The sequence below is a fragment of the Fistularia commersonii genome, chromosome 4, assembly GCF_037954325.1.
Source record: "Fistularia commersonii isolate RoL2024-O1a breed Wild chromosome 4, RoL_Fcom_v1.0, whole genome shotgun sequence".
NCBI classification, from domain to species: domain Eukaryota; kingdom Metazoa; phylum Chordata; class Actinopteri; order Syngnathiformes; family Fistulariidae; genus Fistularia; species Fistularia commersonii.
The window spans coordinates 6,175,510-6,193,162 of record NC_141287.1 but is presented as its reverse complement, the minus strand read 5'-3'; the positions used below and the strand labels follow the sequence as shown (position 1 = coordinate 6,193,162).

Below are 17,653 nucleotides of genomic sequence, written 5' to 3'. Positions count from 1 at the left end.
GAAGCATCTAAAACAAAATTTGCTCATGCATTGTACATTGTCCTTGAATTAACTATTTTGGGGAAGGTTGGAAATCTTCAAAGAAATTTTGCAATTTGATATGAATGTATTTTTCAGTCATTCCATGCATTGTGACTTACTATCATTTTAAGATAGACTTTGCCCTAAAAAAGGGAGGATCTGCTTATCTCACAAGAGAGTGCTCGTTTGCTACTTGTCACGGGCTGATCTCGATAACCGACAAGCTAAACAATACTGTTGTTCAACTTTTGTTAGCAATTTTGCGTCCCTATTATTCCCCAAATTAATATCAAAGTTCAATACATATTTGAAATGTGTGGGTTATTTTGATACACATAAAATATGTATAAACATTTTACCATAGTCCAAAGAATGTTCCGAATGCAGCAATAGCGCCTTGTCCATGCACTAATCCCGTGTATGCATGACTTTGGGTGACAACATTAGAGGCATGGGGGCTGATGGAGATAAAGAAAATCATACAAAATCATCTACCATGACCTTCAGTACCACTTCTCTTATCCCTTTCACAGAGATGAATTAGCTATTATATCTACTGTGAATTTCATAGCATCACTCTGAAAGATTAGGTAGCTGCCTATGATCATTATTTTATCGCTCATGTGGGACCTGGTTGTGTAGAGCATTACGGTGATGATAATGCACATTGCCATGTTCATTTGGAAAGAATTCATGGTTAAGCTGCCAGGAATTTCACTTCTCCAGTGCATTACTGATAGACTAGAGACCCCGTAATGTTTCAAAGAAAAATAAAATGTTACTCCAAATTCAGGTATCTATACCAATGAAATCTACTGCAAGGACAGATGTAAATGTTGGGGCTGATTTAAACAGTTGTGTTTTTACTGTTTTTACTGTGATGGCAAATCCACTAATATGTCTTTAAAATCCAAGTGCATTGAGGTTTAAATGTCACAGCATTATAGTTAAATTAGTCAGCCATTTCAAAATGTTTACAACGATAACACTGTTTTAATGCTTTCAGACCAAATACCAAAAATGGCATTGTGCTGCTACTTTTACACTTGGATCTGGGTTAGGTTTAATTTGTGTATAGTTCCAGGTTATTGTTATTTCATGTTTAAGTGGTTAAAAAAACATGCATCACATGAAAATCATTATGGTAATGTTTTCTCTGTTTTTATCAGGACAAGACCATCTTCTGCCAGAGGCAGAGGAGATTGCTATGATAAGTGCTCAGCTAGCTGCTAGATTTCTCTTCAGCACAGGTTTTCATACCAAGAAAGTAGTAAGGGGTCCTGCCAGTGACTGGTAAGTTGCCTCAGTGTTTGTCCCACTTTTCTTACACCCACTCTCTTCACCACCTTTCTAAAAAAAAAACATTCTTTGCTTTAGGTATGACGCCCTCTGCATCCTGCTGAGACACAGTAAGAATGTACGCTTTTGGTTTGCACACAACGTTCTGTTTGCGTACCCGAACCGGTTCTCTGAGTACCTGCTTGAGTGCCCGAGCGCTGAGGTCCGTGGTGCGTTTGCCAAGCTTATTGTCTTTATTGCTCACTTCTCCCTCCAAGACGGCCCCTGCCCCTCCCCCACCGCCTCACCTGGATCCTCTGCTCAGGTTGGTACTGGTTTCCAGCAGCTGCAAATTTAGCTTTGCATAAGATGACACAATTAAGCAGTTTTATCTTCATGTTTTTGCTACTGATGTATGATTCCTCTGGTTTCCATCTTTGTTTATTAGGGTTGTGATAACCTTAGTTTAAGTGACCACCTGTTGAGGGCTGTACTCAACTTACTCAGAAGAGAGGTCTCTGAACATGGCCGTCACCTGCAACAGTACTTCAATCTCTTTGTGATGTACGCCAATCTGGGTAAGCAGCATGCAGCAGCCTCCCACCTGTCATCAACATCTGTTCCTCACTCCAGCTTTTAAGGCTGAAGAGGCAGGTTTTATAGATTTATTCTTCTTTCACAGGTCTGGCAGAAAAGACCCAGCTGCTGAAGTTGAATGTCCCTGCCACATTCATGTTGGTTGCTTTGGACGAGGGTCCCGGCCCTCCCATCAAGTACCAGTATGCTGAGCTGGGCAAGCTGTACACTGTTGTCTCCCAACTGGTCCGCTGCTGTGATGTGTCCTCACGCATGCAGTCCTCTATCAATGGTGAGTTTTGTCATTTCAGTCAAACGGATTGTGAAAAATCTTATTTATTTGTTTTGTTCCTCTGCCTTAACTGAGCAGAAGCTTATCATTACATCATGGTCATCAACCTTTTCCTGTCATGACTCCCAAATAAAAATGCTTATGATTTCTGAACCAGGAAGTAGTTGCACACCATACTGTTACATAAAAGCACACAAATATGCTACACTTGTAAATCATCCATCCATCGTCTTGCGTTCATCCTGTCCCAGCTGTCATCGGGCAAGAGGCAGGGACCACCTTGGGCTGGCTACCAGTCACTCGCCGGGCAACATATATAGACAAAAAATCATTCAGTCACTTGTTCATTTGGGGCAATTTTTCCCAATTTTTTCCAATTAACCTGCTGCATGTTTTTGGACTGTGGGAGGAAAACGGAAAAACGCATGCAAACATGGGGAGAACATGGAAGCTCCATACAGAAAGGGCCCCTAGTTGGAATCGAACCAGGGTTCTTCTTGCTGTGAGGCTGAAGTGCTAACCACTGCGCCACGCACCGCCCGCGCTGCTCACAATTTTGCATTTTTTTTCTACCTATTATGACAAAAATATGCCACTTTGTAGATTCTTGAGTACCCATAAAGCCCAATGATGATTTTTCATCCTTGCTCAGGATCTAGTGACTGACAGTGCAGCCACTCTGATGCTTCTGCTGTGTTGGCAGAGCTCTGAGCTGAGGGCTTTTAGAGGTTATCTGATGACTCCATTTTTTGAGGGGGGATTATTTTATTGAAAGTCTTGTCTCGTCTTCCTTTCTTTCTATAGGTAACCCCCCTCTCCCCAACCCGTACGGAGACCCCAACCTGACAGCCCCAGTAATGCCTGTGCAGCAGCTTGTCGCAGAGATTCTGTTTGTGAGGACCAGCTACGTGAAGAAAATCATTGAAGACTGTAGCAACTCTGAAGAAACAGTAAAGTTGCTTCGCTTCAGCTGCTGGGAAAACCCCCAGTTCTCCTCCACTGTCCTTAGTGAGCTGCTCTGGCAGGTAAAAACCACCATCTTTATCATTACTTTCATATTTTTGTGAATAAATGAAGGATGTGTCAAATTTTATATTTAATACGCTTGAATATGCAGGTGGCGTACTCCTACACATATGAGCTGAGGCCTTATTTGGACTTGCTGCTACAGATTCTACTAATTGAGGACTCCTGGCAGACGCACAGGTCAGATTGATTCATCCATGTGTAAATACTGGTTTGTTTTTTTGTTTAACAAATGTAACGTTTTTTTTCCCGTTTTGTTTTGCAGGATCCACAATGTGCTGAAGGGCATTCCCGATGACAGAGACGGGCTTTTTGACACCATCCAGCGGTCTAAAAACCACTATCAGAAACGGGCCTACCAATGCATCAAGTGCATGGTGGCCCTATTCAGCAACTGTTCTGTTGCTTATCAGATACTACAGGTAAACCTACTCATTTCAAGCTGTTTCTCCTCTGGAAATCTGGATATAAGCTTATAATCAATGTAGAGGTCATCCGTTTATGTAAAACTAGAAGATCTTCCACTGACATAGACTTGAGCCTTTTAATGACTGTAGACATTTTTTTTACATAACTAAAGAGGAGGATGGAAAAAAAACAAACTGTACATAATTTGCTAATATTACACTTCCTTTTTGTGCCTGCAGAGTAATGGTGACCTAAAGCGAAAGTGGACGTGGGCAGTGGAGTGGTTAGGGGACGAATTAGAGAGGCGGCCATACACTGGAAACCCACAGTACACCTACAACAACTGGTCACCTCCAGTTCAGAGCAACGAGACCTCAAATGGCTATTTCCTGGAGCGTTCACACAGCGCACGTATGACACTCGCCAAGGCGTGTGAACTTTGTCCTGAGGAGGTAATAACACTGACACCGATCTTTATATGAGAGCATGTATGCACAAACACACACACACACACACACATACCCTCGATAAAGAACAGTTCCAACTTAATGTATTTATATTTGACTTATTTCAAAAAAGGCTGTTGTGGTGTGCACTAATTTAGATAATATAGTAAAAGTTAACAGAAAAGCTGTGCACCGACAATTCCTTGACCAAAGCTTCCATCCAGTAGAGATAACAAGTGGATACGGCAAAGTCCACTGGAATTCTTTAGTGTAGATTTGAGCCTCATGGGTTGTTACCATGACAATGATGGAAAAAGCTTATGGCGACAGTTTTCTTATAATACAATATGATACATGGCTGGCAACGAGTGGAGTTGAGTAGGAATTAAAAACAGCTTTGACTTTCATATTCAGACAGAAAACATTTAGGGCATTCGCTTTAATAAATGTATAGTCTTCCAGGCAAGGACATCGTCTGATTTCAGCATGTGATTTAAGTGCTTGCACAGCTCTGTAATATTCCCTCTAACAAATTTAAGGAAGACCATATTTACTGAATGTTCTCGGCCCACACAATAATACAGTAAGATGTCAAAACCCCTCCCAAGCCTTGACCTTATAACATGACGTGAACAAAACGGTTCAGTTTGTGAGCTGCTCCACTTCTAGTTACGGTGTGTGCATGTGTGCGCGTGTGTGGGTGTGTGTGTGCGTGCATATATATAATGCAGTAACTTAAAGAAAAAATAATAATTTAAAAATGGCAACTTTTGAACAAATAGAGCACTAAGTTGATTGATTTAAATTCTGTTGCAAACAAAACAGTTTGTCCAACACATATATATGTATGAATATATTCTCAAGTTTAATAGCCCGTCTTTCAATCCTTTTTAATACTGCTAACTGATTTTTATTATTTTGGAAAAATTGACAGATATTTTGTTCTATTATCTAAATTAATTCTTAAAATGATTTATAAAATTGATAGATATTTTTTGAAAATGTTTTAATGAATCTAAACACATTGAACGGAGCCGATTGACTCCAATTGTGTCTGCTCTGCATGTTTTCCACCTCAGTTATCTTATCCTTATACCCCTTAACTCAGTTATGTTTCACAAGCAATGCAAATTTGCATAGGCCAGTAATGATGGTCCATCAGTTGAGATGTCAATGTGGGCAAAGTGATAGACAGGACCAACCTTTTTATTTGCTGGTTAGGTACTAATATTTCCAGGACAGAATTATATCACCTGGTTTTATGTGGCACTGAAGCATCCTCTGTCTCCAACAAAGTGAGAGAATCCCCCTACGCAATGATGTCTTTTCCCTAATGGATCATGTCATCATAGGTTTAGAATTAGCAAATTTTCAGTATCAATTATCTAAATAAATTTAAATAATAAATAAATAGAAGTATTATTTCAGTAAGGAATTTTGGATCACACTTGTAAAATCTTCCTTTGCACACTCCTTGAAAATATAAGAGTAACAAGCAAGTTAAATCCCTGAGGATGCAACCTTGTCTTGCCATTTTCATATTAGTACAAGATGGTCTGCCTCAACAAGGCACCAGGACAAAAGTAGTGGGGAAAAAAATAGAAGAAAAAGTTCTCTAGTTAGTGTATAAGGCAGTTGAATGATTCCTCACACACGCTGTTCATTGGCCATTATTTCTGCTCTTGGTAAGTAACAGACTTGTAGCATGCACTAGACAACTGGTTGTGTGTGTGTGCGAGCGTGGGGGTGTGTGTGTGTGTGTGTGTGTATATATTTTTTTAATATATATATATATATATATATATATATATATATATATATATATATATATATATATATATATATATATATATATATATATATATTTATTTTTTTATTTATTTATTTTTTTTCATAAAAGACCCATATCAGTTAACAACCTTTTTTTTTTTTTTTTTTTTTTTTTTTTTTTTTTTTAATAATAATTTGATTCAATTTTCTGTCCCTTCTTAATCCCTGCCACTATTGGTCCTGATCTGTTTCAGGATCCCCAGGAAGCTTGTTTATAGGGCTATGGCCAGTCATGCCCATGTCAGTATCAAAACTACCATTTGAATTCATATTTATAGATTTTACAATTAATATCAATCTAAGTTGGGACTCCCTCTTGCATACACTTTAGTGTTTTGTAAACCGAAGGAAAAAAAAAGAAAAAAGCATTCATGCACACAAACTAATTTTATAATGTATTTTGCAAAATCGTTTCCCCCATATCTATTCTGCAAGTGGCTATTTAACAGAAAATACATGCATTAATGGCCATGGTTGCCTTTGAAACCCTTTTTTTTCTGTGGATTGTTGCAGGGTTGTTTGATAAGACGTAGAAATATATAATCTGAACGTAACTGCTCAAAATTTAGGGAATTAAAACCCCACCACATCCCCATAAGTTGAAAAAACTAATGCCAAATGGCTAGTACATGGGCCCATTATTTCAAAGAACATCTGAAATGTCATATCCGCCCACAGCCACTGAGCAAAATGTGAGCTATAAACTTCAAAACAAAATTGAGTTTGCAATGACACTTTTGACATTATTTGGAAAATGCCCCATATGTTTCGTTGAGCAAACTGAATTGGCTTTGCATTGATTCGTGGCTGCAGTGAACATTGTCTGTTAATGTGATTTTGTGTTCTCACTAAAAATAAGTCACATGTAATGTGTTTATGTTGAAAATCCAGTCAAGTGACACACTTCTCCTGTAATATTTCATACACAGCTCAAGTGTACTCAGGAAAGCCCAGGGAAGGTCAGTATTCCAGGCACCACAACATGAAGGAAGGAAATAAAATAAAACACTAAATTAGCAAGAATGTAATTACTAGAGGCTACTTTCAAGGTCTCCAAAACAATTAACACTTCTTTATTTCGAACTGAACTATTTCCAGTTTGATGTTGTTCGTCAGGTAATATCGTAATTGTAGAAAAGTTGAATTACCGTAGTTGTTCCCATCTTTCTATTTTTCTTATGTTGTTTGAAATATAAGGTTTAAATTAATGCTGGACAGCTGTTGTTGAGTTCTGTTTAAACAGTAACAAATTATTGTAAGTTTATTACCACTGTATCCCTGGATGACATGGGAATCATTCTACGATAAACTATCAGGGAATATGTGGTCTTAAACGGATTTCGGTCTTGTTACCAGACTTTTTTAATTATATTAATTTAGTGTTAATCTAGTATAATGCTCTTTTTAACATTAATGACAATTTCCTCATTCTAATTGGGGACCGGCACCAGAATTAGAATTTGGTAGCTGTACGCTAGCTCACGCCAACATAAATATGAAGTAATGTAAGAATTACAAAATTAAACTCTTGATATTCTCACAATATGAAGACCAAATTGGCCTCATAGATTTTGTGAATTTATTTTGGTCTGTCAAAAATAATTTGTAACTTCATATACATCTTTAGATTAGTAATCAAGAAATGTATAACTAGAGGCACAAAAAATAACTAACATTAATGTATTGACAGATTGAGATGTTTACGTACAATATTTTTCACTGAACAAGTTGTCTCTTTAAGCTTGTACTGCACAAAATATGGCATGATAATTAGTGATGGAACACTGAAATAGCCTCCACTGGAGAGATGTTCACATGCAGCGTCAGAATGGCCTGAGAATGCTTTTTAGGTATAGATAGTCAGGCATAAAATAGGCCCACATCTTTAATATTGTCATACAAACTATAGTGTGTCTTACTGGAATGCCAAACATCTGTTTGTTTACTATGTACACCTTTTTATAGCTTTGAAATTTCAGTGTATTTGTGAGTGAGACTTGAGCTGTATACCGAGTTTACAAAAAAAATTCATTGATCTGACCATAATAGGAGCCAGATGAACAGGAAGCACCTGATGATCAAGACTCATCCCCACCTGAGGACACCTCCCTCTATCCACATTCTCCTGGAACGACTCAATTTCAGCAGGTGTGTCAGTCATATAACCTTACCTTTATTTTGAGGTATTTTTCTCATTTTACTTTTTTATTGTCATACCGCTTGTGTTGAAGACAAAAAGATGGTTCTGCTCTTTGTGTTAAGCAGGGCAAGAGACAGAGAAACGCTTTAAAACTCAGCGTCTAAAACTGCTTCATGACATAGTTTGTCAGTTTGTGATTGGGAAACACAGAAAGCACCCATCTTGTCATTGCACTTGTGGGAACTAGTGACGTCTTGAGGCTATTCAGGGGATTCAATTTTGACCGTATTACAGAGAACCCGAATGTCCGAAGAGATCTAAAAAAAAGTTTAGCCATGTTGTTTAGCCATGAAAATATAGAAAAAGAAATCTGCCCTCCCACAAAGGGAAGCAATGTTTGGCACTCGGAGTCAGAGTTTGACAAAAGGATAGATCGAATATGTCACTCTGATGTGTCAAAGTACATGAATGACCTCCAATATCCTCAGACTTGCCACGCGCAGACACAATCTGACATCCACTTCTCCTCGACAGAACAACCACCCCCACGGACAGCCATACACTGGGCCAGCTGCTCAGCACATGAACAACCCCCAGCGTCCTGGTCCCGCCTCGGCTCCGACTCCGGGGCCAACACAGACCCCGAGCCAAGGCCCTGCTACCGCGCCCGGTCCCGGCCCCGGCCCGCGAGCACAAGAGAACTGGGAGAGTACGGAGGAGGTCGCCCCTACCCCCACCTCAACCCCAGCGCCCGCCCCACCTAAGGAATAACAACCCCTTACCCGTCTGCTGTGCCTCGAGCCTTCATCGTCCCGCTCTCCTTCCTCTCATCCTTTGGTCGACAGAGCTACTCTCTAGGCCACTCTCTCTCTCTGTCTCTCTTACATTCTCTGCTCCCAGGGCAGGGCAGAGCCAGGCTCCCATCCCCTCCTCAGGCCATTCCTTCTCTGTTGGCCCACAGGAGGCGCTCTTCCCTGGCCTGGGGCTGCCTGACCACAAGGCGGGGGCCTGCTGGCGACTGCAGAGTGGAGGGAATAGATACGATTCCTAATAGAGACACATGATAATGCGATGAAAAGAGACGACGATGCTGATGCGCTTGTCTACACGACGAAAAGGTGTACATAGTATGTTAATGTTTTTGACTGTTCAAATCCCTCAGTAGCATAACTCTTGTGGTTTGCTGTTGGGAGATGTTGCAGATGTTATGAAAAACAAAATGGATATTATAAATAAAAGGCCCCAAAAAACTGTAAGAAGACAACTCCTCTTTGTTTTATCACCCATGCTCAACAGTAAAGTTTGTTCTACCATCGGATGGTTACTGGTCATTCAACTGCAGAAGGACGCATTGTTATTATCATAATTATATTATTATTAATTATTATTATTATTGTTATTATTATTATTATTCTTAAGCTCCTTGGCAACTGATGACCCCTGCCAGATCAACTCACGAGCTGTGGTTGGTTTTAGTGTGAGATATGGAATGGTTGGGTGGACTTTTACGGTGTTTGATGTGAAAAAGCAGTGATGCAACATTGTTCTGAAACTCATTGCCTTTCTTTTTTGTTTGTTCTGGTAATGAATTCAACCCTTTTCGAAGCTCCAGTTAATATGCTGTAACATTTAGCATGGCTTCTCACCAGAATAGTGTAGCCCAAGGGAAGACGACTTGTGTTCATAACAACTTAAAGCTGTTCTTAATCCACATCTCCAGAGGGGCGTTACCCTTAGGTTTTATTTTTCTTTTCTTTTTTTTTTTTTTGTTTTTGTTGTTGATGATGATGTTTTCTTTTTTTTTTTTTCTACTCCATCTACTCTTATCTACAATGAGGGCAATATTTTGAACCAATGTATGAATAAGTGGCTTTTCAATTGCACATTTAATCCTCCAACTTCACATTCGGCACTGTTTCGGTGGGATAGACAGCTAAGCTTTCATCTATAGGAATTCTGAAAAATGAAACTCATGCAACAGAATTGCTGCACTGGGCTGTAGACTGTGGTTTGCTTCTGTCTTTTCAGTAGAGCCTTCTAGACAGACTTGTTGCCCGACATCTTGCTGCGGCTCAGGATGGAGCAACCGCTCCTGAGCAGTGGCAGGACCCCGACTATCTCGCTTCTCGGAGAACAGGATCCACAGCAGGGTTGTACCGTAAGAATAGCGGCTGGTTAGTCATGTTGCAACTTGAGATAACTTGTAATTCTGTAGGAGTAAAAGGTAAACATCAGTAAATACTGTATTTAATTGGTAACTTGAATGCGTGTATTTTTTGAAAAAAAATTTTTGTCTAAACATACCAAATACTCCTGCAAATGAAAATATTCTGCCCACCGTATATTTAAATATTTTGCTCTTATTTTATAGAATTTATTTTGTTGTATTTCACTAAAAATAGAATTTGATTTAAGAGGAACATTTTTGTCCTTGTGTTATTTTTAAAGAAGATAATGACTGTACAGAGTTCTGCGCCCTGTTTTTTGCCGACTTTTGTTTTGGCCATGGTGTGACGTTGAATTCTGGAGCTACAGTCGCGATGTGGACTTTCACTTTGTGAGGTTTTTTGTGCACAGAAATATAACAAAAAAAAAGCATTGCGCCCTTAGCAAATAAAGAACATGGAATCTTGTCTGTGTGTCATTTTTACTTTACAGCCTTAGTGTGAATCCGTGTGAAGATCTCAAGTGTAAATGGTGTGTGTGAATTGAATTTCTATAAATTCTTTATACTATTTGTTTCCCTCAAGAACACCCCTGGGGGTGCAGGGGGTCGAAGAATTGTGGAGGCAAATGTTAAAAGAAAAAAAAGTGTCCCTGACTCTTCTGCTTCCTGATAAATGAGGCAGAGGGCGTATTATCACTTCACTGACTAAGAGCACTCCCTACAGGCACAACACACCAGGACAATTGAAAAGCAAGGCTGTACCAACTCAGGATCTGTTGAAACCTCAAGAGGTGTTCATGGAGGCTTCGCTTTCATACAGGTAAAAAGAAAAGGAGGCTGTTTAATCTTGAAAATACCAACACAGAATAGAACTAACATTGTTTTATCTCCATAACATTAACATGCAAATTGTTTGTTTTATATTTGTTTTTGAAAATGTTTTAAAAAATAAAAATGCTAAACTATTAAGCTTAATGTTGAACATGCTGGGACTGATGCCTTTTCAGGTATTGAGGTTTGATTGGACGATGCATTCAGCTCCTTGACCTGCCAAATAGCTTCACATCTTGTGCAGTGGTTTTCAAATCTTGTAGCAGCTAGACTTATTTTCTCTATCAAGGAAAAAAACTAAGTCCAGTTGTCATAAGTTCTGACAATGCACCTGGATGACTTGAAACCTTCAGACAACTTGTCTCAAGGTAGTTTTAGTGTAAAGCTGGTGTCAAGTTGCATGGAAGTGTTAGAGCTTTACACCTATTCCCACACTAAAAGGGAGCTCTAAATGAAATCCTGATGATCCATGATTTCTTTCATGTTCAAACCAGCAGAAAAATGATCCAAATAGCTTTACTCACGTCAGTCAATTACCAGTTTATTTAAGGGTCCTGACGTTATGTGACTGCCAATAGCTGCTGAATGGGTAGTTTGAAATCCATTACTGTGGAGTCATGTTTCTATAGATGGTTCGCAGGGTTAACAGCAGCCTGTTGGTGACTGCACTTTTCATATTACTTTGGTTTTATTTTAAACAAACTATGAAGCTAATAGCAGCTGACCAGCTCATGTGTAGCACACTGCATGGATCACATGGGCACAAAAAACAATAGAAATTACTACAAATAGCTACAAAATGTTTAAGTCACCAGTGCTTATTTGGCCATAGTAAGTCTACTAGGGTCAAGCTGGCAGATGACTTCTGAAGAGCCACAAGCCAAATATTGTCAGCTCCCGAACCACTAATACACCAGTGTCTGTGTCTTTCTTCATGTGCATTCATTGTCAACTTAAAAAATTATTTCTTTCCACATCACCACTACAATATTAGGATACACCTGTAACCAATAAATAAAGCGCATGGAGGTTTTCTTTTGGAACAAGTTTTATTATCAAGAAAGCCAAGATTAGTTCTCCTTCTCCTGGACGGTCTTTGTTCCTCGCAGTCTGCCAGTACGACGGGCAGCGATAAGACCGACCTTGCGACCAGGAGGTGCATCTCTCCTAATTGTTGAGGGTTTGCCAATGTGCTGATGGTTACCACCACCGAAGGGATGCTCAACGGGCTGTGGAGAGGGAAAGACTATTAGTTATAACATTCACAAAGATCCCTGCCTACACGTTCTTTCACTTTGAAGCTTCTTTTCTGGAGTCATGTTTTAAAACAGCCTGTGTTCTCTTATCAACACATGTCCAGATGCAGAGGTTGACACATTGTCAGCACAGCACCTTTCACTTAGGCACCTATCTGTCCCCAACCGTCCAACTCCAAAAGTAAGGTATTCTACACATTACGAAGTCAATGAAAAAAAGTATGTGATAGAATCATCAATGCATCAGTTAAGCTTAAGAGATGCAGATCATTTGGTTTCTTTGGAGTCTATCCCAGCAACCAAACATGCAAACAGGAGCTAGAATGACTGGACTCTGGGCAGCACTTCAGTGAATCCTACAATGAATTCAAACAGGCAGCTTTCATCTGAATCATTTGATGCCAAAACATTGGTCTTGATCTCATCTACACGTACAACTTTCTGGAGAAAGGGACTGATCCTCGGCCTGATGTCAAAACCTAAATCCAAGAGCATCAACAGGACCAAAAGAAAGAACGATACCCTCGCCCATTGTATTATCTTCCTCTTCAATTAATTCCCTTTACCATGCTGACAACATGTAGCCAGCTTTTCAATGCTGCCATAATAATCTTATTTACGCTTACATTCATAGCCACACCACGGACACGTGGCCAGCAGTTCCTCTTGGCCTTGTACTTGTGGTAGGCACGACCAGCCTTCAGGATGGGCTTGTCGATACGACCACCTCCAGCAACCACACCTTCGATAAACAGTGCAAAACAGTCAAAACACGGACGGCCATCATTAAAACTTCTACCATTAACACCATTCTTTCCATGGCCATGTCATGACCTTAACCTTCTCCAGGCAGATGTTGCAGATTTGCGACAGCCAAATATCAGATTTTTCCTGCAACTATAACTTAATTTGAGCCTGAGAGGGTTAAGGCTTTAGACATAAAATCTATCTCCAAAGATTCAAGCAAAAAAGACCAATCATTTGTTACGGCAGTGATGAGCCTCACCAACAACTGCTCTGTTGGCGGATGAGATGACTTTCTTGGAACCCGATGGCAGCTTGACTCTGGACTTCTTGGTCTCTGGGTTGTGGGAGATGACTGTGGCATAGTTTCCTGAAGCGCGGGCCAGCTTGCCTCTGTCACCAGGCTTCTCCTCCAGGCAGCAGATGATGGTTCCTTCAGGCATTGTGCCAACGGGCAGGACATTGCCAATGTTGAGCTGGGCTGAAGGGGATTACAAGGTTGGTCAAGTGGTATACATTCACCTTACTCTGACACCATTGTTACTCAGTAATGTTACAATCGGGATGAAGAACCAGCATTAAGTATTTTAACAACATTGTGTTAATTAGAAATAGGAAGTACTTTTTAGATGCCATGTTTACATTTCAGGTAATTACCAATCAAGTGTTCAGCAAAGCACTGACTGGTAAGTTAAGTGGCATACAACACTTTTATCTCACATATGAGACATCTATGAGGGAGGACTCAAATGTCTGATTATGACTGCCAATAGATTGGATCTATACTTTCACATTTTAAAGCAGTATTTCCAGTAGACTGTAATATCTGCATGGATGTGGTGTTTTATCCACACACAGGTAAAATGAGTTTGGCCCCAATATTTTACATTGTACATGTCCCTGCTTCTTAGGCAGGCAACTAGTCTCTACCCATGGTAGTTGCTGGACAACGTCCTGCCATGTAGCAGCCTGGACTTTGTTGAAGAACTAACACCATGTCAATCAAACTGTAACAGCCAAATGGACTTTCTGCATGCAGAGATGATGGCCAAAAATTCATACTTAAATTTGAGGAAAATCCCACAAGGGGGTCAGAGAGATATTCAGTTCATGTCTTCACTTGTCTGTAGGAAGACAGTTCCATCTTAACCCAACATTGATAACATACATGACAGGAATACCATTTTAGATTTTCAGCATATTAATAACTGATTATACTCACTTCTGCAACTTTGTAGACAAATTGAAACGGGCAATTTGGATAGAACTTGTACCTTATGATTAATCTAAAATTTTCAAAGCCTTCTGCAAGCATGATGGAATAATATCAATTTCTACCTTGGATCGGCATAAATGCCAACCAGACATTTGTGCAATTTGTTGCGAAACCAGATAGAGGTTTTTATCAACTTTCTTTGATGATTGCTGCAAGACAAGCTGGCCTTTGTAAGTAGTCCAAGTATCTGCAAATCACTGCTCACCCATTTATAAACTGTGTTTACAAAAAGAAGATGTGCTACGTGAACATAAACGTAACTGCTATTCCATTTAAAAGACTAATACTGTCCGAGGCATTTTCACTGTGATGACTACATTTGGTATATACTTCAACCTCTATTCTATGTTTCGTTCATCCAGCCATTCACACATACAATGCCAAAGCGTTGACACAGACAAAAAGTTTTGGTTCACTATTGTGATAGCCATCTAAACAGCAAAGGACCAGCATCTTACCCTTCTTGCCACAGTAGATGAACTGCCCGGTGTGGATACCCTCAGCTGCAATAAACAATTCTGTCCTCTTCTTGAAGCGATACGGGTCCCGGAAGGCTACTTTGGCCAGGGGGGCGCCACGGCCAGGGTCGTGGATGATATCCTGGCAGGATAAAGCAGAAGACACGAATGTCACGAAAAATACTGTCTCCCAACAACAAGAAAATGTCCACAGCTACTGTGGTCGATCGGTGCAGTTTTTACCTTCACGATCCCCTTGATGTAGCCATGACGTTCAGCGAAGTCAATGTGACGGAGTTTAGCAGCACCTTTCCTGTGCTTGACGTGGGCTTTAAATACGGAGCCTGCACCTTTTCTCTGTCCCCTGATGACACGACCCATCGTGGACTGAAAAACAAACAAGCACGGTCACCGGTATGATGACATGAATGCTAACTTCGGCTCGAGTGCTACCGGTTGGGCTAGCTAGCTAGCTTTGGCTAACAGTATTAAATGGTTATTGGCAGTCTTGATTTTTCCCAAGTACCTCTATTAAGCACTTCACTTTCTATCTAAAAAGCATCGCCATACTACTTTGATAACTTCGTAAGACGACACGTTACTGTAAGGTAGATAATATTCTGTGTAAATTTGCGCCCTTGCCGGTTAGCATTGTCCACCGCCATGATATCCATAAGCTTACTAAGAATACATACTTCGACTAACTCGACAAACGATTAAAATTTTAATGTGATTTAATGGATAAACATATTTTGTACGTTTAAAGATGTCAACTTCGCTTGGATGACTTCATTAAATCGTGATTTAAAGTGGATTCGTGAACGAGAATGAAGAACCGATGTCCATACCTATACTCCGTTGACGGAAAGAGGAAGTGGAAGGGGAAAAGTAGAGGTTTTCTTCCGGAGAACTCGCGAAGTGGTTGATGGGATTTGTATGATAAATGCGATTTTAAATTATTACCCATATTAATTATCATCAATCATTATTTTGCAAAGCAAAAAAATGAAAAAATATGTATTTGCAAAACAGTCAATTGACTGAAAGTTATTAGAAGAAAAAGCTAAATATGCTATGTAATATGACTGTTTATCAGAAATAATACAAGCAAAACAAAAAATGAAAATAAAAAAAATAACTACAGACAGCATGTAATTCAGCAGTAAGCGCGTTATTTTGAAATTTCCACATGTGCTAACTTTCATTGTTGTGCATTTTCTGATGTAATTTTTTTTAAGATATCATTAAGTTGTTCCTAATGTGGTGAAGTAACCACATTTATTTCACTTTATTTTTTATGCTTTGTCATGTATAGCTATTACAATAATTAAAACAGTCAAATCATTCTAATCTATCATTAAAATCATGATCAAATTCAATCATATTAATTAGTAATACAATTACAGTTAACAGTCTTGGCTCCTTTCCTGTTCACCCACTACACTGTGGACTTCATGTGCATTTCGAACAACCTCCACCTGCAGAAGTTCTCTGATGACTCTGCCATCGCTGGACTCATCAACGACAAAGATGACAGAGAATACAGGGAGCTGATACCGAACCTTGTGGACTCTGTGGATGCGTAACTGCCTCCTGCTAAACACAGGAAAAACCAAGGAGGGATTCTGCAGGTCCTTCCTGCCAGCTGCTGTTTGACTATTTAACACCCAGCTCTGCTCTCAATAGACTTCACATTCATTCATTCATTCATTCATTCATGCATTCATCTACTCAAGTGTCTATTCATTCGCTGTCCAACACATCCACTCACTTGGACACCACAGGTGTCCATGACAGGTATTGCTGTTGTTCCCTGCTAGATGCAACTTTTGCACATGTTTATACTGTTTATATATTGTCATTGTTTAGGTGCAGCTTGTCAATACAAGCCCTACCTGTCTATATATATTGTTAAAAGTATTTATTGCTTATTCTTAGGTCTTCTGTTTTTGATAACTTTTCTTGCACTGTCCACTTTTCTGCTGTGTACGGTTGAAAGTTCCCCTCTTTGAGACAATTAAAGGAATATTCTATTCTGTTCTTCTATTCTATTCTACAAAATGTTATTTCTTAGTTATTGTCCGCATAATAGTGTATTTTTTCCCATTTATCACAGGACATTTAAGTTTGGTGTCTCAATGTCAGCACTTTTTTCCTCATTCAGGACAGTTTGCACTGAATTTTAAACGTTTAAAACACTTTAAAGGTTAAATTGCTTTAAAATAAGAAGAACAAAAAATATTTTCTTTTTTATAGAAAAATCAAATAAACTTGAACAGAACAGAACAGAACAGAACTGTGATCAAAATACTTTTCCCAGTCAATTGTCAATAATGAGTGATCATTAAAGTGATATATTTAGATTACACAATTCAGAGCATTTAGAGCATATACTGTCAGGGTACATGTTACATTAATTTCTGTCTGGGAGTAATAATGGCAAATACATCACTGTTTTTGTGGCCAAGATGAAGTTGTTGTGAAAGGCAAACATCAGGTGGTTCCCCCCGTTTCCTCAACTTTCTTCAGCATCTTAAAGGCCTATATTAATACTTGTGTTGTGCCTGGCAAACACTTCTACAAATAATTTTGCATTTTGAAGATATTTTGGAATTTTGGTTTTCCCTGTTATTGCTCACTTGACGTTTTCTTGTTTTTACTGTTTTCCTATTCCACAGCAGGAAATGCTTATTCTGCTGGTTGACAGCGCAGTTATTCAGAAGCAACAGTAAATGTCTATAAGTCCCTGTTTGTCCAGAAGACCCAGAATTATATGTTTTGCTACTTTGCATATTAAAATGTACACACAGAGATATTATTCACATATACATCTATGATTGTATAGGCATTATAAACGTTGTAGACTTACAGCAGGGTGCCAAGAGAGGAGTATGGTATGTATGA

General features: G+C 39.3%; 2 protein-coding genes across 5 annotated transcripts in view; one reads left to right on the top strand and one right to left on the bottom strand.

Moving 5' to 3' along the window:
- Nucleotides 1–10,650, top strand: part of usp9 (ubiquitin specific peptidase 9) — a 41,773-nt gene extending 31,123 nt beyond the window's left edge. For 2 of the 4 annotated variants that reach the window (XM_086144907.1, XM_086144908.1), the window contains 11 exons: nt 1,191–1,314; nt 1,399–1,624; nt 1,748–1,877; nt 1,982–2,167; nt 2,972–3,192; nt 3,285–3,373; nt 3,459–3,615; nt 3,841–4,053; nt 6,807–6,836; nt 7,927–8,025; nt 8,552–10,650. In XM_086144907.1, the coding sequence (XP_086001033.1) occupies nt 1,191–1,314; nt 1,399–1,624; nt 1,748–1,877; nt 1,982–2,167; nt 2,972–3,192; nt 3,285–3,373; nt 3,459–3,615; nt 3,841–4,053; nt 6,807–6,836; nt 7,927–8,025; nt 8,552–8,788 (1,712 nt within the window). In that variant the 3' untranslated portion in view covers nt 8,789–10,650. The remainder of the gene's footprint in view (nt 1–1,190; nt 1,315–1,398; nt 1,625–1,747; nt 1,878–1,981; nt 2,168–2,971; nt 3,193–3,284; nt 3,374–3,458; nt 3,616–3,840; nt 4,054–6,806; nt 6,837–7,926; nt 8,026–8,551) is intronic. The other 2 variants (XR_015106016.1, XM_086144910.1) reach the window with 2 other exon arrangements.
- A 1,395-nt stretch (nt 10,651–12,045) lies between these two features.
- rpl8 (ribosomal protein L8) lies at nt 12,046–15,643 on the bottom strand. Its single transcript, XM_086144906.1, has 6 exons — nt 15,598–15,643; nt 14,993–15,136; nt 14,750–14,891; nt 13,278–13,496; nt 12,898–13,013; nt 12,046–12,244 (listed from the first exon to the last, which is right to left on the bottom strand). The coding sequence occupies exons 2-6, from the start codon at nt 15,128–15,130 to the stop codon at nt 12,086–12,088; spliced, it is 774 nt and encodes a 257-aa protein (XP_086001032.1). The 5' UTR covers nt 15,131–15,136; nt 15,598–15,643; the 3' UTR covers nt 12,046–12,085.
- Nucleotides 15,644–17,653: the final 2,010 nt, after the last annotated feature.

Excerpts from the sequence above, each read along its gene's own strand:
- rpl8 (XM_086144906.1), bottom strand. The coding sequence starts at position 15,130 with ATGGGTCGTGTCATCAGGGGACAGAGAAAAGGTGCAGGCTCCGTATTT. Across the intron at positions 13,014-13,277 it reads CGCCAACAGAGCAGTTGTTG|GTGTGGTTGCTGGAGGTGGT; the intron begins GTGAGGCTCATC and ends TGTTTATCGAAG. Across the intron at positions 12,245-12,897 it reads TCCGTGGTGTGGCTATGAAT|CCCGTTGAGCATCCCTTCGG; the intron begins GTAAGCGTAAAT and ends CCCTCTCCACAG.